General features: G+C 39.5%; 1 protein-coding gene across 1 annotated transcript in view; it reads right to left on the bottom strand.

The window, feature by feature from the left end:
• Positions 1-25,975, bottom strand: part of BCKDHB (branched chain keto acid dehydrogenase E1 subunit beta) — a 258,498-nt gene extending 232,523 nt beyond the window's left edge. Inside the window, exons 1-2 of the mRNA XM_065400997.1 lie at positions 25,898-25,975; positions 22,479-22,547 (exon numbers count right to left, since the gene is read on the bottom strand). Of these exons, the coding sequence (XP_065257069.1) occupies positions 22,479-22,547; positions 25,898-25,961 (133 nt within the window). The 5' untranslated portion in view covers positions 25,962-25,975. The remainder of the gene's footprint in view (positions 1-22,478; positions 22,548-25,897) is intronic.
• Between the last annotated feature and the right edge of the window lie 294 nt (positions 25,976-26,269).

Genomic DNA, 26,269 nt, shown 5'->3' with positions numbered 1-26,269 from the left:
GGTTCCTCCCTCTCAGGCACTGAATAGAATTATCACCAAATTGGGGTTTAGGAAGCAAAAATCTCAACTGAATTTAGAAATACAATAAGCACCAAGGAGATAACACAGGCTATAAGAGGTAGGAGTAGCATTAAAACAAATCTGAGATGTTTCTTTATCAGATGAGCACAAGAAATATGTCAAATTAGCAGGAAGATCTAGAAATCTTAATACATGAAGAGAACAATTTGAGTAACATAGCAGAGAGATGGTGGGTGGCTGGATCATACTTGTCTGAAATGTCATAAGAACACCCATACCAGCTCAGAACAATGGTCCATCTAGCACAGTATCTGGTTTTCCAACAGTGGCAACTGCCAGGTGCTTCAGAGGGAATGAACAGAATAGGGCAATTTCAAGTGATCCATCCTGTCATCCACGCCCATCTTCTGACAGTCAGAGTCTAGGGACACCCAAAGCATGGGGTTGCATCCCTGACCATCTTGGCTAATGGCCATTGAAGGACCTACCCTCTGTGAACTAATCTAATTATTTTCTGAACCCAGTTATAGTTATCATCCCCTGGCAAGAAGTTCCACAGGCTGACTATGCATTGTGTGAAGAAGTGCTTCCATATGTTTGTTCTAAATCTGCTGTCTATTAATTTCTTTGGGCAACCCCTCATTCTTGCACTTCCTTATTCACTTTCTCCACACCATTCATGATTTTATAGACCTCTATCATATCCTCCCCTTAGTAGTTTCTTTTACAAGCTGAGAAGTCAGTCTTTTTCATCTCTCCTCATATGGAAGCTGTTCCATACCCCGAATCATTGTTGCCCTTCTCTGTACCTTTTCCAATTCTAATGTATTTTTTTAAGATGATGATCAGAACTGCACAAAGTGTTCAAGATGTTGGCATACCATGCATTTATATAGTAGCATTATAATATTTACTGTTTTAAAATCTATGCCTTTCCTAATGGTTCCTAACATTGTTAGCTTTTTTGACTGCCACTGCCAGGGGTGCTGGAACAATTTGTACAGTTGGCCATTGAATCAAACTATATCCTGTAAATGATGGAAATCACTGCAAGACAGGGGGTGCAGTAGCACCCCCATCACCCTTAGTTCCAGCACCTATGGCCACTGCATCTTGAGCAGAAATTTTCAGAGAACTATCCACAATGACTCCAAGATCTATTCCTTGAATAGTAACAGCTAATTTAGATGCCATCATTTTGTATGTATAATTGGGATTATGTTTTCAAATGTGCATTACTTTGCATTTATCTATTTCATCTGCTATTTTGTTGCCCAGTTACCCAGTTTTGTGAGATCCTTTCTAACTCCTCGCAGTCTGCTTTAGATTTACAAAATTACTCAGGATAGTTATTGTCTGCAAATTTTGCCACTGTTTACCCCTTTTTCCAGATCATTCATGAATAGGTTGAACAGCACTGGTTCCGGTGCAAATCCATAGGGGACACCACTGTTTACTTCTCTCCATTCTGAAAATGGTCCATTTATTCCTACCCCTTGTTTTCGGTCTTTTAATCCATTACTAATCCATGAGAGTACCTTCCCTTTTACCCCATTACTGCTTACTTTACTTACGAGCCTTTGGTATGGGGCCTTGTCAAAGGCTTTCTGAATATACAAGGGTATGACCTGTTCAAGAGAGGGAGCAAGGGAAAAGGGCAGGGGCATTTATGTTCTACATCAAGATCATACCCTTGTATTCACATTTTTAGAGGTGTAAACACGTCTTTGGGTTGCAATAAAGGGAGGAAAGAGCAAAATGTAAGGAACACCACAGATAACAGTAACAGAATACTTTAAGAAAAAAATCACAGAGTGGGAAAAGGGAGATGTCAGATTATAAGGCATGTTCAGAAAGGAACACATTGGTAATCTGAATGGTTCAAAGTAGCAAGACCAATGAAGGTCTCACTAGACTGTTTTTAAAAAAAAGGGGGGGGGAGGAGGAGAGGGAGATAAGTATCCAAACCAAAATCATCAATTCCCTTTATCTGTTGCCTGCATGAATTTTTATGCAATTTTAAAGTGCATTAACAGAATGAAATGCAGATTTAAAGCCTCACTATATAGTATCCAGAATTACTTAAGTATACATTACATACTACGGAAACATAATTATGTATTTTGACTTATTACTATGGAAAGCAAGTACTCCATGCTTAATGGATAAAAACAAGTCAAATATTTTTAGAGCATTTATGATGAATGTGTGAAGTCCCAGAGGGCTGGAGAAAATATTAATTACTACATTAGCCTAAGAAAGACAAGGGATTGACCCAGAGAATTATAAACCATTGTTTTACTTCTATGTGTGAGAAACAAAACATTTAAATAGTTGATTTGACAGTACTTAAATGAACAAAAGGACAAAAGTAGTAAGCTACAGAGACAGTCGCACACAAATCATACCAACCTGACCTAATTTCATTCATTCATAGAGAAGGTCAGTGGAAAAAAGGTGGTGTAGTCATTTTGGTATATCAAAGATTTGATATAGTATATTTCACATAGTCTCAGAGAAATATGGATTTAATGGGGCTGTTGTATAGAATGCGTCCTCAAGTTGCTAGCAAAACAAAAACCAATCAAAAATAATTATTAGCAATTCAGTATCAAGTTGGGATTGGTCACCAGGTAGGGGTCTCAATGGGCTCCATTCTGAATCAAACGCTTTAATATCTCATTTATGATTTGGGGGATGGAAGAGAGAGTATAATCTAAAATAATTCACAGGACAACACACTGGGAAAGATCATAGTTGAACTATAATGAAAATTATCCTTTAAAATGGCATAAGAGAGATTCATTTTCACTAAATAAAAAATTTAATTTCACAATAAAACAGCATTAAGATTTAAACACCTACAATATCAAACCTAATCCCCAGAGCCACATGTTGTTGTAATTTTCCATTTGCATCTAACTACATGAGAAATATCCAGAAGGGATACCCCAGTATTAAAATTTGTTAAACTTACAGACTCTTTCGTTTATAAATGTGTGAAACATGAAAGGGGGGGGGGCGTCATTTTGGCAAAAGACTGTTAGTTATCTTCATCGCCCCTTGTGAGCCATTTACTCAACAACTGAAATTTAAAGTCAAGTAGACCGAAAAGCTACAGACACTCTGCCTTTTTATATCTTTGTTCATTTATATGGAAATGAGATGTTTCCTAAAGGATATCTGTTCCTGTTGCCTGCGTCAATCAAACAGCTCAAAACAAGGGCATACAAATTCCTCAAGCTGACTTTTGGCTATAGGTGAAAACAGTATCCCTACATTATCTGAAACCATGTGCGTCAGCCTCCGAGGAAGGCATTATGGTGCTGTCAATTTCAATTAACCTGCCTAGCTTTATAAACAGCCCTCGCTTCAGCCATCTGAACAGGTTGGTGCCCTTTTCCAAGAAGTGAAGGAAACAATATGATAAATAAAGTTGCATGAAAACTGGTAATTCCCCCTCCCCAATCACTTATAAACAGGGCTAGGTATATATGTCAAACAAGTAAACAGGTTCATCTGGAAGAAGTATTTAATAAAGTAAACCTCAAGAGTTTGAAAATATTATAGAAAAAAACCACCAGCTGATTAAATGTAATTATTTTTTAAACCAACTACTAGGTCCCACACCAGACTATATACTTCAATTTTTATACGTGGACCAGAGAAAGCTCAGCCTGACAGAAATTTCCTTGTAACCTTTAAAACAGGATGACAACACATTATACCTCAGTACCCGTAAATGATTAATGCTGCCCCCCGCCCAAAGGAGAATATAACACAGCCATTTTAACAGAATCTTTTACTCATGACATTGTCATCCCAAAACAGAAAAGTTTTCGTGGCATCATAACTGTTGTGACTGTACACACACACTCCTTCTATTTATTTATTTCTCCATTTGCTGAAAACAAACAGAACAAAACCTATAAATGTTTAAGTCTTTAACCACTAGTAACAATGGTTTTCTCTGCTATTTTTGAATTTTATGCTGGAAGCAAGACATTCACACATCAAATCCTCTCTATGCAGCAGTGCAGTCATATCACCTGAGGCTCTAACCTTGTCTGTTTTCACAAGCTAAGCAGCATCAGGCTTGGTGCTGCTTTAATCTGAGATTTTCAAAGAAGACCCAAGTGTTGTAAGCAGCTGCGTTGGTGATGTAGCATGGAGTTTCTTCCCTCTGAGTCAGTACCGAACCAGTGCTTTAACTTAAAGGGTACTGTGCTGCAAGAAAAACTACCTTACAGGTGAGACTTAAAACCAAAAACCTGACCAGTTATAGTTGTTAAATTGCTATCACTTTATACAACAGTTTTTTTTTATTAGCCCCAGTGTCCTGGATAAACTCAAATGGAGTATTTAAAATCTACTTAACCTAAAACTCCACTGTTGTTTCCTTGGAAAAGGACTGTTTCATTTTCTGCCCTGAACCATTGTGTGCTGTAGATCTGCACAGTTTAAAGGCTGCTGTCTTCCATTGCAGAAGTGGCTGTGTGCAGACTGTACAATATGGATCATTTCACCCACCTCAGGAGCAAAGTTAAACAAGTGAAGCTTCAGCTAAGTTTTAGACAAGTCGATTATAACTATTTGGTTGGAATGTACTCTACCATGAAGTCCTAGGGTAGAGAAGAGCAGAACTCCGGTCTGCAGCCCCCACCTTTTCCTTTCCCAATCACTGTGCATCCTACAAGCGCTGCAGCGACTGACCCAGGGTTCCTGACAGTTCGCAGCCTCTGTCCATGTAAACCTTCAGTACACGTCATACATCCAAAGGCCAGAACAGATCATTATGACTATCTACATTGTCCTTTTGCACACACTGGCCAGAGAATTTTCCCCGGACACTGGATTAAAACACGTCTTTTAGAAAAATATTGAATCTCCTTTTAAAGACTCCAAGTGATGGTGAGTCCACAACCTCCCCTGGTAAGTTGTTCCAATGTTTAACTATCCTCACTGCTACAAAACTTCTAATATGCAGAAAGACCAGTCACTTAGATTAGGCCAAAAGCATGTAGTTTGGGTGCACTAACTCCCATTAAAGTCAATGAAAAGACTCCTGTCAACATCAGGGCAACTGGATTGGTTCCTTTACAACAGTGGCACCGCAAACAATGTGAAAAATCAACTGTGCATGCATAGTCTGAGTTTTTCAGAGGCTAATAACTCAGTCAAATCAAACTCAGAGGTACTTCTATTCAATATGGGCTACTTCCATGCCAAATCTCAACTTTTTAGACCATGTCATTTCACTTGTCAAGCTGTTCATAATTAATAAATAAATAAAAACTTTTACTTTATGGAAAAAAGTCTTTTTCCACACCCACCCTCCCAAAGACTTCTTTATCAAGCATTATTAAATCTCTCTCACACACACACATAAACACACATAAACACACACACACACACACACACCAGACTTTCTGGAACAGTCACCTTCAGGCAGAATCAAAGTCTTGAATATTTCAGTTAAAAAAAAAAAAGTTTTTTTTGCAATTATGAATAACAAAAGACAGGGGATGGGAGGAAGTGTCTGAATGGAAACCTTTATGCATCTTTAACTATATAGATTGCTGCTGCATGCTATTATCATGCTATGTCCAATAACAAAGGACCAAGAAATTTTTGTTTCCTTTTGTTTGGAAAAATACACTGAAAATTACTGCTGACAGATTAGGTTCCTTACTCATTTTCACAGGCACGAATTAAGTCCCAAAATGAAAAATAGGAGCCTAGCAGGTTCTAATCTTTAAAGCACCTAGTCACCATGGTCTACCCCAAGGGTGGCCAACCGGAGCCACATGCGGCTCTTCAGAAGTTAATATGCGGCTCCTTGTATAGGCACCAACTCCGGGGCTGGAGTTACAGGTGCCAACTTTCCAATGTGCCGGGGGATGCCCACTGCTTAACCCCTGGCTCTGCCACATGCCCTGCCGCCACTCCATCCCTTCCCGCCCCCTCCACTGAGCCTGCCGTGCCCTCACTCCTCCTCCTCCCCCCTCCTGAGCCTCCTGCACGCTACAAAACAGTTCATTGAGAGGTGTGGGGAGGGATGGGAAGGCACTGATCATCAGGGCTGCCGGTGGGTGGGAGGTGCTGGGAGCGGGGGGCAGGAGCTGATGGGGGGCTGCTGACATATTACTGTGTCTCTTTGGCAACGTACACTGGTAAATTCTGGCTCCTTCTCAGGCTCAGGCTGGCCACCCCTGGTCTACAATTAAAAAGGCACTTGCCTCAACAGCTGTGTGTAATCAAGATTGAATTCTCCACAATCTGTCTGGACTTCACTTGGCCCACGGACAGGACCAGCACTCCTGGGAAACCTCTAATGTGAATAAATATAATTTAGCAACTGCTAAGATGTCAACTTTATTTCCTTAGCAGTGTTTAGAGGTTTTTCCTCTTTTAAAGCAGTCATTATTTCTTATTTCATGAAAACAGATTTGAATAGACCTTTGAACTAGTTCTGTTTAAGAGGGTACATAAATGTCATTCCCTTATTATTCAAGATACTGTATGTACATTTTTCTTCTATATTTATTACAAGCATCTGTCTCCCTTTCCATGTACAGTAAAGTTGTTCTTCCATCTTTTTCCCCCTCCCTTCCACAGGAAGAGAACATGATTACTTAATTCTCAGATAAATCAATTCAAATAATAAAGTAATAGACTTTGCATAACTTTGGTCTCTGCTTTCCATTCCCTTAGAAAAAGAAAAATTTGATAAATTCTTCTCACGATTTGTTCAGAAACATGTATTCTTTTCCATATTCTTGTTTGCAAATATTTCACTCCTGTAAAACAATACTGTATGTGTTTAGGAATTATTATATTTACCAGTTTGAGGGGTTTTTTAAGTTTCTTAAGCATTCTATTAAATATTTTCTTAATTTACAGACATCAGCCTTTGTTTTCTTGTTTTGTTCTCCATTCATAATTACTGATTAGCTAGCAGAGACACCTTTATAAAGCAAGAGACAAAAACTTGAATTGTGGTGGTACAACTTTTCTGTCATCCTGTGACAAGCCTGCACCTTAATAGATTTTCAAAGGTGTCAATGAGGCGCTAAAGGGAAAACATGATGTGTCATTATTCCATTCATTATGAAAAAAAATATGTATTCTTAGAATCAAAGATAGACTTTTTATTTGTAATCTATACTGAGAGAGCTTAAAGCACACGTGGTGGAAGTGTGCCTGCTCTATAATACTTCATAAATATTGTATGGTGACCTGATTACTGGGATGTTTCCTGTATAACTATATAGGGGTAAATCAACAATGTTTTTGGGAAACACGCAAGGCAGTGAAAGAATTACTTGAAATAAGACATCTCCCAGCAAACAACTGGGGGTTGTTACAGGACAGTGGAAGAGCCATTGGCCCTGACTGGTTCGATCTCCTCCTAATCCCACCAAACTAGTTTTGGGCTAGCAGGGCTAAAATGCCCAAGAACTGAGAAGACAAAGGAACACTAGCTAGATAAAAATAGACTCTATCCCTCTAAGGGCTCATGTACATGAACACTTAGTTTGCAGCATGCCAGCATTCTAGTCTGCTGCACATGAAGTATCTGTGTGGCACCAGCAGGGTTTACGGAAACACTTAGTGCACAGCTGGCTAGTGTAGGGTAGATTCACACCGCAGAATGCTGGGAAGTAAGTATTTGTATAGACAAAACCCAAGGGAACTGCTGTCAAACTCAGTCAGGCTGCCACCCAGGACCTGGTGATGTGTCTGAAGAATTAGGCCTTCCTAGGTTTCCATCAGTGGATGGCAAGTCTTTAGGTCAGACAGACATGCATGCAGGCTGGTTGTTTTAAAAATCCTTTCTAAATGCTTTATTCCTCCTGTTAAGATTAAACAATAGTTTGGTTTAAGAAAGCTGTCTGGTTACTATATTCACCACTGGTCACAGATTCCCAAAGGAAAGACCCACTGGTGCCAAACCAGTCAGACGTGCTGGCTAAGCATGGTTGATACACAAGGTACTGTAGCTCCAGACCTGATCTAAGAGTGGGAGATGTGACGAGTTGGATCACAGAAACCCCCTTGGGAGCTGCCACCTAATGTGCCAAGACTACTTCTATTCCTGTTTTCCCTGCCAGCTCAGGACTCCAGCACCCTGTCTTGCTGAGCCAGACACTCCCGTCTGCTCCAACATAGACCCAGGGTCTGAATTACTTGCCCCAAAGCTGCAGGTTTACCTGAAAACAGCTAACAGAAGTGTGCTTGTTTTTAGCACTCAGATGCCCAACTCCCAATGGGGTCTAAACCTAAATAAATCCGTTCTACCCTGTATAAAGCTTATGCAGAGTAAACTCATAAATTGTTCGCCCTCTATAACACTGATAGAGAGATATGCACAGTTGTTTGCTCCCCCAGGTATTAATACATACTCTGAGTTAATTACTAAGTAAAAAGTGATTTTATTAAATACAGAAAATAGGATTTAAGTGGTTCCAAGTAGTAACAGACAGAACAAAGTAAGTCACCAAGCAAAATAAATAAAATGCGCAAATCTATGTCTAATCAAACTAAATACAGATAATCTCACCCTTAGAGAGGCTTCAGTAAGTTTTTTCCTCAGACTGGACAACTTCCAGGCCTGGGCACAATTCTTTCCCCTGGTACAGCTCTTGTTCCAGCTTAGGTGGTAGCTAGGGGATTCTTCATGATGGCTCCTCTCTCCACTTTGTTCTGTTCCACCCCTTTATATATCTTTTGCATAAGGCGGGAACCCTTTGTCCCTCTGGGTTCCCTGCCCCACCCCACTGGAAAAGCACCAGGTTAAAGATGGATTCCAGTTCAGGTGACATGATCACATGTCACTGTAAGACTTCATTACCCACTTGCCAGCACACACATATACAGGAAGACTCACAGGTAAAACACAGACATCTGCAGACAATGGTCCTGGTTAATGGGCGTCATCAAGATTCCAAACCACCGTTAATGGCCCACACTTTACATAATTACAATAGGCCCTCAGAATTATATTTTATATTTCTAGTTTTAGATACAAGAGTGGTACATTTATACAAATAGGATGATCACACTCAGTAGATTATAAGCTTTGTAATGATACCTTGCAAGAGACCTTTTGCATGAAGCATATTCCAGTTACACTTATGTTTTTATAAAACCATGCAGACTGCACGTCACAGGAGACTCAAGTGATTCCGCCTCAGAGGTAAAGGCAAGAAGTCTGACTTCTAAGGGGGTATACTCGGAGAGGGGACAGAAATGCAGCTAGCCCTGTAATCAGGACAGCATGTATGGAAAATTCAAGTATTGTTGGTGCCTGATCTGAAACTGTTATGAGATCAGTTTTAACAGAATGTTTAAGAGAAAGCAGGTAGTCTGCCACCCTGTGGCTCCAGGCCATATAAAACCAAATTGTCCAAAACTTAAGGTCACCCAACAGTCTGCACCCACAACCCCCACCATGAGTGCTAATGCTACCACCTTGATTTCCTTGAGGAAACTGCAGAGGAGGAGAATGACCTCAAAGTATATTAGGACTAAGAATTTATTAAGAGTGAATGGCATTGAATGCACAGAGTGGACAGAGACTGCATCACAAGTCACGTTAATTAAAGAAAGTTTGGTAAGGGAAGAGGGCAGACTTCCTGGCAAAAGTCTAAATATTTTAACTTTGGCTGAATTTTCTGTGACTGTGCTTCAAGCTAAAGTGCACCTTAAGTGGGAAGATTTTACAGGCGATTGTGTGGTTGGCATCTGGAATTTGCTGCCCACTGATATTTTAATAGATAACATTTTATTTTTAGCCATGTCTAAGCATGTTAATGTTATACCCAGGTCCCAGGGAAAGTGCGGATCTGATTCACCTTCTTTGTCTGTGGCCAGCAAGCAAGTCTGGGAAGGGGAGGAAATGCCCTCAAGTCTTTTGTCTGAGGAGGATAGTACCTTGCCTTTTGTGGAGGAACTTGAAAATTTTTCTGTTGTACCAGAGGCTGCTCTGGGCTGACGTGAAACACAAAAGGAGTTTGTGACTGCTCAGCAAGCTGATACTTCTTTGGGAGAAGAGAGGATTGCAGCTCAGAACGATGTGCCAGCTGGGACAGGCAAAAGGTAGATTTTTTTATGCAAGGTTTTTCTCTAGGGAAGAAGAGGTACCCTGGTAAGATTTGCAAGCTGGTAGTTGTACTTGAAAGATACAGGAGCAAATTGGTCCAGATAGTCTGTTGGGACAAGATAAATGAGTTATATATATATATATATATATATATATATATATATATATATATATATATATATATATATATATATATATATATATATATATATATAATAATGTTAGATTTGTAGAAAATATGAATAGAGAAGAATAGCCAAATGTACTTGTGACGGGTTGGATCACAGAAACCCCCTTGGGAGCTGCCACCTGATGTGCAAAGACTACCTCTGCTCCTGTTTTCCCTGCCAACTCAGGACTCCAGCACCGTCTTGCTGAGCCAGACACTCCCGTCTGCTCCAACACAGACCCAGGGTCTGAATCACTTGTCCCAAAGCTGCAAGTTTACCTGAAAACAGCTCACAAAAAAGTGTGCTTGTCCTTAGCACTCAGATGCCCAACTCCCAATGGGGTCTAAACCCAAAGAAATCTGTTTTACCCTGTATAAAGCTTATACAGGGAAAACTCAAATTGTTCGCCCTCTATAACACGGATAGAGAGATATGCACAGTTGTTTGCTCCCCCAGGTATTAATACATACTCTGAGTTAATTAATAAAGAAAAAAGTGATTTTATTAAATACAGAAAATAGGATTTAAGTGGTCCCAAGTAGTAACAGACAGAACAAAGTAAGTCACAAAGTAAAATAAAATAAAATGCGCAAATCTATGTCTAATCAAACTGAATACAGATAATCTCACCCTCAGAGATGCTTCAGTAAGATTTTTTTCTCAGGCTGGACACCTTCCAGGCCTGGGCACAATTCTTTCCCCTGGTACAGCTCTTGTTCCAGCTCAGGTGATAGCTAGGGGATTCTTCATGATGGCTCCTCTCCCTCCTTTGTTCTCTTCCACCCCTTTATATATCTTTTGCATAAGGTGGGAACCCTTTGTCCCTCTGGGTTTCCACCCCCCCTCACTGGAAAAGCACCAGGTTAAAGATGGATTCCAGTTCAGGTGACATGATCACATGTCACTGTAAGACTTCATTACCCACTTGCCAGCACGCACATATACAGGAAGACTCACAGGTAAACACAGCCATCTGCAGACAATGGGAGTCATCAAGATTCCAAACCATCATTAATGGCCCACACTTTACATAATTACAATAGGCCCTCAGAATTATATTTTATAATTCTAGTTTTAGATACAAGAGTGGTACATTTATACAAATTGGATGATCACACTCCGTAGATTATAAGCTTTGTAATGATACCTTACAAGAGACCTTTTGCATGAAGCATATCCCAGTTACGTTATATTCACTTATTACCATATTTTTCTAAAACCATAGACTGCACAACGTCACAGTACTGTTAGAGGCCTCTCTGTGTCTCTGTTCACTGCCTGTTTCCCTGAGTCTGCTGTAAATTGTTGAAGCAATCCCTGTAACCAGCCCAAGGCCAGAGCACTAATTATTTAAGACCTGGAAAGAACTGAGTATGCAAGTAACCGATAAGAATACCGTTACAGGACAGAAAGTCTGTACCAGGGGATGATAAGAACTTTGGGGAAACAATGATGTCTTGCCACTGGCTCTCTCATCCCTTGGAATGTTGATTATGTTTATGTAAATCCAGTAGTAATGTTCTTTAGCAATGTATAGAGGGGGGAAAAACATGTAAAACAGACCTGTTAAGTTTGAATGTAAGAATGCTGAACGCATGGAAGTGAGTGTTTGTGACAGGTAAATGATCAATCAGGAAATAGTACCAGCCGAAACTTAAGACTCACAACTATCTGCAGGCTGAAGATAACGCTGAAGATGATGATTTAGTCTAACAGAACCTTAAGAAAAAAGTCAGGAAACTTAGAAAGTTTGGTATGAATGGCATACTAAAGAAAGATCATTTGATATTGGTGATCTGGGGTAAATGCCGATTCCTGTGAGGAAAAAACAAAGGATTATTAGAAAGACCTTCAGAGATGATTGAAAAGAGTGAATGAAGTAACACGGGGTAGGCAACCTATGGCACGTGTGCCAAAGGCGGCAGGCGAGCTGATTTTCAGTGGCACTCACACTGCCCGGGTCCTAGCCACCGGTCCGGGGGCTCTGTATTTTAATTTAATTTTAAATGAAGCTTCTTAAACATTTTAAAAACCTTATTTACTTTACATATATAACTAAACTATTGTTGTATTATAGACTTGTAAAAAGAGACCTTCTAAAAACATTAAAATGAAGACTTGGCACACCACTACTGAAAGGTTGCCGACGCCTGAAGTAACATATAATGTAAGGAAGCCCAATGGCAGAGGAGCTGTACACACACTGCATATCTACAGATTAAAAGCTTACCATGAAAGGAAGATGGCAGTAAACATAATTTATTGTGATGAGGAAAAATTCTCTTTAATTGATTTGGTCAAAGAGCAGGGGAGAAACTCCTATGGAAAGCACTGAAGTTGGGGAAGGTTTAAATCCAACCCAAAGAGCAGGAAATGTTCACCCTTTTAAAGCACCATGAACAGGTAGTTTCCAACCAGCCAGGTTTAACTGACAAGACTGTGCACTCCATTCAAACTCCTTTAATGGATTTCCAGAAATTAGCTTTATGGCCTTGAAAAATATCACTTGCAACAGATAACCCCAACTTAAATTTCAGGCAGACTATTGTTCTGGATTGGTGTTATCATTGGAAGTCCCTCCCACACTCACCATCATTAGCTAAAACAGGTGGGATGATGAGACAACAAATGATGAGAGATAAATTGTTTTCTTTTAACTTGATGAAATACCTTGCATGCTCCCCCTGTCTTCCTTATTCTTTCATTTTTCCTACATGGAAAAAAACTCTTCTCACGTTTTTGTTGTAGCTTTACCTGAAAACCAATAAAAACTTTGAAAATAACAAAATAAAGATAGTTAGATCTAAAAACTGAGCCACTTGAGAGAGTGTTATCTGGTGGGTTGCAGTTTAAGTGTAACACAGTATTTATCTTCTTCCCATTTCTTGATGTGATGGGAAATGAGAGGGCGTCTAAGGCAGTGGTTCTCAAAGCTGGTCCGCCACTTGTTCAGGGAAAGCCCCTGGCGGGCCGCGCCGGTTTGTTTACCTGTCATGTCCACAGGTTTGGCCGATCGCGGCTCCCACTGGCCGCGGTTCGCCGCTCCAGGCCAATGGGGGCTGCGGGAAGGGCGGCCAGCACATCCCTTGGCCCGCGCCACTTCCTGCAGCCCCCATTGGCCTGGAGCAGCAAACCACGGCCAGTGGGGCCGCGATCGGCCAAACCTGTGGACATGACAGGTAAACAAACCAGCGCAGCCCACCAGAGCCTTTCCCTGAACAAGCGGTGGACCAGCTTTGAGAACCACTGGTCTAAGGGATTAAAAACAACTTTCTGTAAGCAAACCAGTGCAGTATGGTTATGTCCTCTGAAAGACATGATGTGCACCATATATCTAAGGATGAAGTGCCTGGTACAAGAAAAGGTATCAAAACATTGTTCAAGAACCTGTCATTTCTACAACCTCCTTTTTACGGTGAAAGCGCAAGTATGCCAATTCAGAGGTGACATAGCACTCATTATAATTGTCCAAAAGATAGCTATGAGCAACTTGTTACCAAAAATACTCGAGTGTAGGCTTATTAGCTAGCAAAATTCAGTAATTTGTAAAAAGATTCTGAGCACCAGAGTGAATTCTATTCCATATTTCTATTCTACATAAGACAATGATGAGGGCAGCATGGGAACCTGATTATCTTTCAGGAGTGTATTAATCATTTTCTTTAATATCCAGCAACTAGCAAGGATCGATTATACATAAATTGTATTGTTACACACACACACACACACACACACACACACACACACACACACACACTAAAGATAAATGTGGTAGTACTCAAACATTACTTCCATAATTAACAATTCATTTACAATAATCTAATTTAAAAACCTATGATATATTTTGGAGAAGATATTCTACTAAAGAAGTTCAATCACTATAAAAATAGGTCAAATGCATTATTGCTTAAAGAACAGGAGTACTTGTGGCACCTTAGAGACTAACAAACTACTCTGAAACCTGGCATTATTGCTTAGTAATTTCATTAGTGACATTTCCAAATTTTCCTTTGTCAAACAGTATTTATAAAGATGCCAACTATCTGTGAAGATGCTGATGGTTCAAGTCTTACATCCTTTAACACAAAAGGTATATGCACATTCATAGCACTGTCAGTTTGTGTAATGGAGATTCATCAGAAATTTCCTATTGTGGAAGGTCATGCAGAGAAATAAGTTTTTCACAAATGAGATTTTTGGGACAAACTGTCCAGAAGAAAAGACTTTTCTATATACTGGCCGGTATGAATTCAAAGTTAGTATTTCTCAGCTTCAAAACCACAGGTCAACAAAAGCAATTTCATTTTTAGTGAAGTCTGCAACACGGTTCTTATACCTGCCTACCATTTATTTGCTCTTCTATTCCATTTACTTGTCCACTATGATTAGGCAACACAATGGGGGCAGCTGAAACAAAAATGTTTAAGAGCAAACTCGATTTTTTAAGTATGGTAAAATTTAGGTAAAATAAAATCCTGTTTTATTTACTCATATGTCATGTCCAGAGAGGTAGGTCCATGCCATTCAGCTCTTAGTTTAACTATTTATATGGAATAGAAATCACAAAAAGCTGGTGTATACTGAGACCTAAAGACCCATTGATGACAACTGGTAGAGGGGATAAGGGGTGCATAGGGATCCCCTGGGTCTGATGTTTGTATAATAGTTAGCCAAAGGGCAGCATGTAAAGTCTCTGTTGATAGCCCATAGCCCACTGGTCATCATATAGTCATTTTAAAAGTTACATAACTACACTGAAAACTCTGTTCTTAAGGTATATAAAGTTAAGACAGGTCACCAGAAGGTAATAAATAGATTCTGTTCAGGCAAAAGACACTTGTCTCCCTGGCTGACCATGATGGTCTTACAAGGGAAGCCTACTTGCATACAGAGCTACCAGCTGATCAAGACTGAAGTCAACAAGAGATCGCAAAATCTCCAGAAAAGGAACACAGAGCACGAGGGAGTCTTGTTTATGACTTAGATAAAATAATTAGTCAGGTATATCAGGAGACTGCAGGGAGACATATGGTATCCTTCACCTAGCGGACCAGCAGCCAGGGTGCTTGTCTTATTAACACAGGGTCACAGTGAGCCTGGCTGTTATAAACTGGGGGAAAGATTTTGGGTGTGATAATCTTTGAGACAGATGAATGTCTAAGGGTACGTCTACACTACCCGCCGGATCAGCGGGTAGTGATCGATTTATCAGGGATTGATTTATCGCATCTAGTGTAGACATGATAAATCGATCCCTAATCTGCCATCGATTCCTGTACTCCACCAGGGCGAAAGGCGGAAGCGGAGTCGACGGGGGAGCGGCGGCAGTCGACCCGGCGCCGTGAGGACACAAGGTAAGTCGACCTAAGATACGTCAACTTCAGCTACGCTATTCTTGTAGCTGAAGTTGTGTATCTTAGGTCAATCCCCCCCCAGTGTAGACCAGGGGTCAGTTTATACTTGTTTTCACTATAAACAAATCTAAGTGCCATGAGCTAAGCAGAGCAGCGATCCTGGTAAGCTAAGGTGTACTGTTCCTTTGAGAACAGTGGATCTGTGAATTTTATGAGTATCTCAGAGAACAGCAGCTGAACATTCCAGGGCAACGCTTGAAGGACTCAGAGCCTGGAGCTTGCCTATTGCTAACCTGCAGAAGAACAGCAGTTCTGTCGTAGGTTGGGAGGGGAGTGCTTGTGTTATCTGGGCAGTGACAGACAAAGTTTCTGCACACTAAGGGCAGGTGTAGTGAGATGCTTCACTACCCCGGGTGCCCCCAGGAAGCATCATACACAATTTAAGGATATTGTTCAGATGTTTGTGTTCAAAAGAGGCTATTTTTAGACTTCAATTTGTAAACGTTTATATTATAGTAGTGCCCAAGAACTCCACTGTAATTCAGGTCCCCAACGGTAAGCACTGTACAAACATAGTAAAAGACAGTGCCTACAAACATCTTACTATCCAAATAGACAAGAGAGGGATTAATTTGTGATCTCCAATTTACAGATGGGGAATGAAAGTATGGACAAATCATTCACTCTTTCTAAAGTAATGCAGGAAGACAGTGGCAGAGCCAGAAATTGAATCTAGGTCTTCAACGTCCCAGTGTAGTACGCTACCCACTAGACCATCCCTCCTCCCAGGAATGATGTTAGTCAATGAAGATTGCACGCTTTGCCAACTGTGATAAAAACTGACTGAGAAGTAAAGTTATAACAAAATGAAAATAGTGCATCATTTTCTACAGTGATATAGCTTTACGGAACCAAATTATCCAAATACACAAACAGCCATGCATATATTTTGAAATACAGCTGCCTATATTTATCTGATTAGACACATATTAGAAAGTCTGTATACACACCCATCTGGGAAAACAAACATACCATGTACTTACTGCAATGTGTACCTAATCACTCATTTTCGAGACCACATTGAACATGGACAAAATGTTCATTTTTTGCCACATTTCTTTTATGTAATGCAAAATAAATCCCTTAAGGCTGCATTTCAGTTAAGAATGTCCCTGTGACAGGTTGGACCCCTTGGGAAGCCACCTGATGTGCTGAGATACCACTGAGTCTATTTGTTCTGCCAGCATGGGCCCCTTTTAACCTGTCTTGCTGAGCCAGGCTCTTAAAACCTCCTCTAACACACACAGGGAGGGCCATACCCAGCTGCAGATCAGCTCTGGTAAGACTCAGCTTCAGGGACTTGCTCCAGCACTCAGATATCCACCTCCCTTGGAGTGCAGACCCAAAGATATATTATTAAATTCGCTCCCTCCCTCAATATGGAGAGAAGTGTGCACACTTCTTCCCTGCCCCCCTACCCCATTAGAAATTATAGGAACTGGGTTTAATAAACAAAACAAATTTTATTAACTATAAAAGGCAAATAAGTGGTAAAAGGGATAACAACAAAACAAAGCTGATTTTATTTGCTTAGTAATCCAACACAAACTAAGCTAGTTTCACTAAAGAAATTGGTTACAAATAGTACTTCTCACCCTAGATATTGTCGCAGGCAGGTTGCAAAGTTTCTGTGGTTCAGAGTTCCAGTTATATTCCTTTTCAGACTGGACCCCCATCTCAGTCTGGACTCCCCCTGCCTTCAGTTTTTTTTCTTGAGTAGACAAGACATGGAGAGGAGGAGTCCCATTTGCCTTCCTCCCAACCCTTAAATAGGGTTTACATAAGACAGGAATCCTTTGGTTTCCCAAATTTGACACCCCTTCCCTTACAGTGGAAAGTTACAAGACATCCTAGGTAATGTTTTAGTATCAGGTGACAAGGCCACCTGACTCTGTAGGATCCCAGTGTCCATAAGTCAGTGGCAGTATGGAGCGTCCACAGGAAGGCCAAGCTTTTCGCAGTTCATTGTCCTTGCTGATGGGCCATCCGCCCTGTCTGGCTTTTCCATTATTGTACCTGAAGTGTTAGCAGTCGGCATCATCCAAAGTAGCACAGTTGAAATACAGATACAGTCAATATTCTTAACTTCAGATACAGAAAAGATACAGGCATACAAATTGGATAATCACATTCAGTAAATCATAACCTTTCCCATGAGATCTTACATGAGCCATCTTGCATAAAGTAGATCTCAGTTATGTCATTCATATCATAAGCATATTTTCATAAAGAATATGGAATTACTGTCAAAGTCCCTAGGAGACATAGTTGAACTCCACAGTGTATTAAACTTAAGGATACAATTTCCCCCCACCCCCAAAGAATTAAAAAAAAAAAAAAGTGAGAATCCTGTTTCTTATTACCTTTGCAAACTTCAGCCCAGGATCAGTGAAGATTACCACACTGGACTGAGAATGTTCAAAGTCTCTCCAACGAGAAGGGATGGACAAAAGGAAGCCTGGTGATCCAATGTCCCTCCCACTGGACTCGTGGGAAAGAGTTGGACACTTTGGTTGTTCTTGTCATGCATTCTAGCATGGTCAGGCGTCAGAGTGTCTTCTTCATGATCCTACTGCAGCTGCTGTACTTCAGGAACCAGATTGAGACCAGGGATATAAAGTTTAAACCACAACTATCTTTATCAGAGACAAAACAAGATGGCTCCTACAGACTCTGAGCATGCAGACCTCAAGTGTGTCTACATCATGTGTGATACCCCTCACAATGGGAGGCCCTCTGGTGATTACACAGGACTAATTTTAAAAAGACAGTATCACACTATGCTACTGTTCCAGCCCAGCAATGTCTTCAGGAGCCATGTAATATGGAGCACTGCCATCCTTCTTCCTAGCAGTTATGGATCTTCAAAGGGGAAATTAACACTCATCACACGCACAGTGGGAGCAGGAAAATACTCTTGACCCTCCAGCCAGCAGTTCTCTATGAGCCAACTGCAGGTGCTCAGCATAAACCTAGCACGGTAGCTAAGAGTTATTAGCAACTGATCAGTACAAAAGGAGCAGCCACTTAAAACCTGCCACTACAGTTGTTTAGCTAGGAAAATGCTGGGGATTTCCTATAGGACAGCACGTCAAATTTACTCAGTAAAGAAGGCTAAATTCCACTTTTAATTACAGTCCATTGACTGGAACACAGCCTTAGGACTCTATATCCCCTTACATTCACAGCAAAACTCGCTAATGTCAGCATGAAGATTTCAAAGAACAGGATAGAATTTGGCCTTTACTAGTAACTAAAAGTTTCATTATCATTTAATTACTTCATTGTCACATTCAGTGGGAAATAAGCCCCTTGCCCACCCAACTATTCTTTGTTTCTCTTGCCTCCCCCTACTCTCCCTTGTCTATTTCTGTCTTTCCGGTCTCTCCTTTCTTCTTCCTTCTGCATTTCCTTCCCTACAATAATCCTCCTCTCCCACCCCTAGATTTCTCACTCCTTTCCCCAATCCACGTGCTAAAATTATCAGCAATATAATAGTTAATGTTGACAAAGTGTCATTTACTTCAAACTCTGATTAGATTAATAGGGGGCATGGGAGATCACACCTCTCAAAGTCACAAGCCATATACAGTCTCAGGAAAGCAAACATTTTGTCCTTTTACTCAGTTCATTTGGGAAGCTCTCAACCATGAAAGCTAGAATTTTATTTAAGCTGAGATTCTGCAGCCTGAACATGTCACGCAGGACACATACACCAGGTGGGCCTGACACAGGCTGTGGGCCATACATTTGACTCCCATGCCAAAGCACGTTTATGAAAAGAGAAAGAAAGAATAGGCCACCCAATGCCCATAAAGTCCTGAGGCAGGACAAAGAGGGAAAAGGGCATGCATGACCTTTTCTACTCTTATCCCCATAAGGGCATCCATACATATACCTCAGGAGTCCCAGAGCAACACCTTCACTGTTGAGAAGCGGCAAAAAAGGTATGTTAGTGGGTTCAAGTGCTAATACCAACACATAGTTGGGTCTGCCAAAAAGGGACTCTGAAGAGTTAGTGTCTGAATTAAACCTGCGCTAACAAGTTACAGCTGCTGTGAGAAAAAACACTTCTATTTACTAACTTCTGTGCATTTAAATTCTAAGCTAAAATATTTAATTATATGTAGTCTCACAACTAGACATTTTAAGAGTTGACCTGATTTAAAATTAGGATTTTATTTTTTCTCTTGCCACCCTCTTCCTGAGATAAGCATAAGATACACACGGGGTTTAAATGGCTTTCATAGCACAGAGTCAATTTTGATTCACTGACGGAAGAAATCTCTATTTTAAAATACTTTCTCCCAACTTCTCTGCACCATAGTCTTGATACTGAGTAACATCTGTGTAGTAGTGAGCCATTAATAAACTAAAATTTTGCCTACAAGAATATAAATTGTTATTTAGATCTTACTCCCTGCATTTAAATAAAAAGGGACTACCAACTTGCTCTTCGAGTACTACTTTTCAGAGACAGAGTGCCATCTAGTGATCTTGATGATTATATACCAGGGGGGGGGAAAAAACCACACACACACACACACACACACGAAAAATTTAAACAAAACAAAACAAAAACAAACACAAGAAGAAAGGAGGATTTTCCTGTCGGGGAAAATAAAAACACCCTCACATTTTACACCAATACATTGGTATGATACAAGATCATTTGTTAACATTTGCTTATTGCTGTTTTGCTGGTAAGTGGAAAAAATCTTCAACAGCAAACATTTAAAAGATCCCTTTGGCTCTCATTGATAAGAATATCAATAAGGCCTTTTTTATTTTTTGCACACACAATACACTGCGTAAACAGTCTCCTGGTAATACAACTTGTATTTGCTTTCCCTTGTCCTTTACTACTAGGGACATTTGCACAGAAACAGGATATTTGCTTGAGAACCCATCTGCTCCTGCTGCTTATTTCCCTGTTGAAATATCTTGTGTTAGTTTTCGCAGCAACCAAATGTAATGTCAGAGACCTTATTCTGATGCAGATATTAGTATTCAAAAAATTATGGTGTTAGAGATTTCTGTAGCTATGATTTTTAAATTTGCCTACCATGAACAAAGTTACAGATAAAAGATAGGCTACCGGTAGCCTATTTGAATTTACAGTAAGAAAGAGGGCGAGGCATAGAAAGAAGATATGCATAGTTAAGTCAGACAGGCTTAGGGCTTGTCTACACTGCCCCCCAGTTTGAACGACAGTGGGGTAAATTACATAACACCAGAACGCTGCACTGTAACTCCCCATGTCGACACCGTGTGGGCAAATGAAAAAATACCTAGTTTGCATTAAAGTAGTCAATAATGTGAACTAGGTATCTTTTTGTTTGGCCCACAGCATCCACACAAGGGAATTACAGCGCAGCACTTCAGAGCTTGCTGTAATTCACACACCCCGTAGTCTGAGCTGCAGGGCAGTGTGTAGCCTTAAGCACACAAGGGAGACCATCACTGATGCATACTATCTTATCCCCTATTACTCTTAACCACCATGCAGGTAGCTATAGATATTACCCAGCATATAGTACATGAAACACTGACATTATTTTACACTCTGATAGTATTTTTTATTAGAACCACAAAAGCTAAGTTAAAAACCATACATTCAATGGGTAACCAGAAGAGAGCTATTTCAATTGTAAAGCAGAAATTCAGAAAGTACTTCTTTGCATTTTCTGAGAAATTACACCATTAACCAGAAGAACAGAGTCTAAAAAGAGCTATGAGCCTGACTCTTCCCTCACACAAATCAGGACTAACTCCACTGAAGTCAGAATTACACCAGCATAATTCAAGGAGAATTCTAACCTTTCCCCTAGGCAACTGAAAGCGAGAATCAGTTATAGGAATCTGGACTCAGAAATACAATGGGACAAAAGGATTCTTGAGAATGTGCCATTAAAGAGATGCTCACACAGCACAACAATGATTCCACAAGAGGAAGTAACAGTTAAGATTCCCAAGTGTTTTAAATAAACTTCCTCCTATCTTCACCTCATTACTAAGCCAAGCTTCATGAGATTATCCAAGAACTGAGTGATGGGGTAAAAGTAACACCTTATTTTCCATACAGTTTCTAAAGTAATGCTTTTCATATCTAGTAGGTTACAAAAATGACTGTTCTGGTTAATTTGTGGACAAGGTAACTAACATTTTTGGGCTCCTTATACACAGGGCCAGAAAAATGAGTAAAAGAATCAAGTTTTAAAGACAGTTCAAGTATGGTTCTAACACTGGCTAGCTAAACCACATGAGAAAGAGGTATACTTTTTTTATTGGGGGGGGGGGGCGGAAGAAGAAGAGGAGTGTTAAAATCAAATTGAATATAGGGCCTAAACTCAGTTCCTGGTCAATTATACACAGGATCCAGAAATGTGTTACTTCATTTTCTCAGTTGGTATGAATACTCACAACTAGTAACCTGTGGTCAAAGATAAATACTTCTTATCTGATCTTAAGAGACACTACAACCTGGAATTCTTGTAAAAAAACAAAAAATTTTTGCAAGCCTACCTAGTTGAAAATAAAATTTAAGTTACAAACTTATGAGGCCAAGTTCAATGCCTAATTTGGAAATCCCTATTAATAAACAAAATCATAAAATCTGTTCAAAACAGAAATCTTCAGCTATATCAAAACTAAGACAAATGCATTTACATGATTTTCCCCCACAAGACTCATCTAGGATCATAAGCTATAGTGGGAAAAGGAAAGATTTTAAATCTAACATTGCTTGTATAGAAGCAGCTAACTCACCATATTTGTCTCGCAACCCAACAGTGCACCTGAAGACTCCACCAAAGGCTACATCTTCACCAAATATTACTGCAAAATAAAAGTCATACATAGTTTAATTTTATGAATACAAACACTCATCTAGTATGAAAATGATAATCCTATTTATTCTAGTCTAACCATTTATAAACTGTTAGCTCAGTCCTCACCTGAATTTTACTGTTTTCATTTACATTCAATATCTTAAGTTTCAACATTCATGATTGAGCAAGAACAAGTTTTAATAGGTTTCTAAACAATTTACTGAATATATGCAACTATAAAATATTATAGTTAAAATGAAAGGCATTGAATTTTAGATGTTTCATCATGCCCAAAAGGACGGTTAATTTGACCCCAAAGTACTGTATTTTTAATCAACATATAGTATGTGCATTAGCAATCAAGATTTCCCCACCACCACCACCACCACCACCACCTCTCCTACACTCTCATAGGTCAGCACTACCCATTTAAAAAACAGTACATTAAACAAAAGGAGAGCCACAGGAAGGGGAAGAATAAACATTCTATTTTGGGCCAGAAAGTGTAAACAATTCTGTTTCAGAAACTACTTCAGGAACATTTCAGAAAAATATTTAAGTAATACCACAGCACTTGAGTTACTACAAAGTCATTTAAAAATTCCAAGAAGGTTAGTGTAGGACACTAACCAAACAGCCACTGAATTTAGACATTCCATTTTAAAAAGTTTAAGATCTGATGCAATCTTTCCTTTTAATCAAAAATAAAATGACATCATAAGTAAGGACTCCTCATCCACTAGTTAGTAAGCTTCAACTAGTTTCATTTCGCATTTCATTTCTACGTGATTTTAATGCTCCTGAAAAATGCTGAACTGATCACCACAAATGTTAATTGATCCATGAAATAGCAAGTTTCTCCAAACGTCCCACCCATGTGCTACAATCCTGATTTGGAGGTACCACCTTTAGGGAAAAGAAGGTAGTCCAATAACTGTGCAAGTTGCCAGCTTAAATACTCACCATTATTATGCTCTTTGCAATGTGGACTAGGAACCATACAAACCACCAAAAAGCCATTAGACAGCAAATGGACCCAAATTTTAAAAGCAGTCTAGTCCTTTCCCTTAAACTGGTTGATTGTAGAACTTTGATCTCTTTTAAAAAAAATAATTTTAGGATTTTTAGGGCAAGGCTACTTTATGATTTCTCATTGAGAAATACAACATTTATATATTAAATATATAAAACTAGAGGGATCTGCAGCCTTTTGCAATACATCACAAGATGTGACTTACATCTGCTGGCCAAGTTATTCAGCGCTATATTCCCCAAATACTTGCATATCCTAAGGGATGAAGAGCTCATTAATTCCCTCCCTCCCTCCAACGTTAACCATCTTTACAGAAGTAAAAAAAAAAAAAAAAAAAAAACTGGCCCTCTGTATCTATGTTAGAGCTTTTAAATAAATGTGGGATAATTCACCACTGCACAAGTTAATAACCAGACAGATTCACAAAACAGAATAGCAATAATGATGCAAGAACAGATTAACGATGGCATGCTCTATTGACTGAGGTAAGTCTCCAGTCTATCTTCCTAGATTTCCTTGTTAATTTGTTTTGGTTGGGGCTTGCCTTGCTTTGGTTTGTTGCTATTGTGGTTTTATTGTTTGTATTTGTTTTTATGTTTGAGGTCAGAGTCTTTACAAAGCCTTTCCCATTTAATATGGCTACTAGTTTTGTGTCAGTTAGTACAGAAAACATCAGTGCTATCATACTGCTACTAGAGCACATCAGTGGAGACCTGTCCTTTGTAGTCATTGATGGAATATATTCAACCAGGCTATGCACAGATTCATGGGAGTTAGATTGGGCAGCTAACCTTCTCATGAAGGTGGATAGAAAGATTTCCATCCACTTCATTGGGAACTGGATCAACCACTTATATAAAGCAACAAAATAATATTAGGGATAGATCTTATCTTCTACTGCAAGATTAAGTACTGAACATACAAAGTAAGGTGAAATTCATTGCTCAGATATTGGCTCTAAACTGAAGTCTTGATCCTACAAGGAATTCTGCATGAGTCCACCTGTGCAAAACTCAGGATGATACATGGAAAAAGCAGTTTTCCAATACACTGGAACAGTCAGCTCGCAGATAGAGAGCTGATTCCATGAGAATGCTTCAGAAATCTTATGTGCCTGGAGTCATCTCACTTTTCCAAAACTAAGCAATTCAATAAGGCAAATCATAGCATACATACAGAGGCAGGGAACACATCCAGGTAGAGACTTATTTGAACACTTAACAGATTTTTTTCATACTACATGAGACCCTTAGTTAGGACCATCAAGTCCAGTAGCCTGCCTCCAATAGAGCCATTACCTGAGGTGCTGATGCTTTACGAAAAAACCATAATAGATTTTAACAGCTGTGTAATTGTGTTGAGGGGGAGGGGAGAAAAGCATTCCTTACTAAACTCTACCATGACCACCTTGCTTCCTAGAATACCTGATTTGATGCGCTTTACCCTAGCATGAAGTCACAAATTGAATAACTTTGACCAATAACAGTCTTTCTAAAAATCTGGCTACAGTACTCTATTTTCCTTTGTGAATTATCTACTGCCAGAAGTATAGATCAAAATTACAATGGTTCTCCTCTATTCAATCACAAATATGTGGTCTATAAAGATAGTTCTGTCAACATTATTTTGGAGGCAAAATACTACAGAAACTCTATACAGCTTTTAATCAGCTGGCTAAAAGGTGAGTCAAAGATAACACAGTAAGTAGCAATGTGTACTAGTACACAGCAGAATTATATGAAAGCTGCTTAATCAATATCTAAGTTACAAGTGTGCAGAAATATTTAGAGCAGCAAAATGAAAAACCAGAAATACTGCTGAGATCTGGCTCTGATCACCACTGCAAACATGCACATTTACAATCAGGAAAATTCAAAAGTAAATGCATTGGGGGGGGGGGGGGGGAGGGAGAGAGAAGGGAGAACCTCTAACATCTGAAGTGTTCTAAAAGTATACTCTTCAACTTAAAGTAGTTTGGGTTTTTTTAAGTTCAGAATTAACTAGTTTACCTGCTAGGACCTGAATTTCCCCTGACGTATTTGGAACATCACTCATACACAAAGCAGGCTAAGCAATGCAGCTCTCTGCCCCACATTAGATGTTAACGATGCAGTCAATTGCTGCAGGAGAAAGAACTGCGGCTGGGTTCCAATGTGGTAAATAGTCTTTCAGTACACGGTTTATACATTCTTAATCCTACAGGTGTATTCTGTTAGTGATTTGGGACCTGAATCAGTTTATTTCTACATTAAAAAACATTTCAAATAATCTTAAAAATGACTAATTTCAGAGTACACAGACACACAATTTCAGTTATAGCATACCTGCAGTTGGATCTCTGGACAAGGTATTATCCAAGGCACTTGTTATAGACTGGAAAAGATTCATTTTCTGAGTTTGCCCTGCATGAGACACACATTATTTAGCTATTTATCTGTTTAAAAATAAATATATAAAATAAAACTTAGTAATAAGAATTTAAATGAGCCAGCAGCCACTGAAGCCTTTAAAAGGAAAATGCTATTGAGGATCAAAAGGACTGTTTTGCTGCATAGACTTTAAATGGATGAGATGCACTTTATAATCCCAAGTATCAGAGGGGTAGCCGTGTTAGTCTGAATCTGTAAAAAGCAACAGAGGGTCCTGTGGCACCTTTAAGACTAACAGAAGTATTGGGAGCACAAGCTTTCGTAGGT

This window comes from Emys orbicularis, chromosome 3 (assembly GCF_028017835.1).
Source record: "Emys orbicularis isolate rEmyOrb1 chromosome 3, rEmyOrb1.hap1, whole genome shotgun sequence".
Taxonomy (NCBI): Eukaryota; Metazoa; Chordata; order Testudines; family Emydidae; genus Emys; species Emys orbicularis.
The sequence above is the reverse complement of the archived record's forward strand: the minus strand, read 5'-3'. Positions and strand labels throughout refer to the sequence as shown.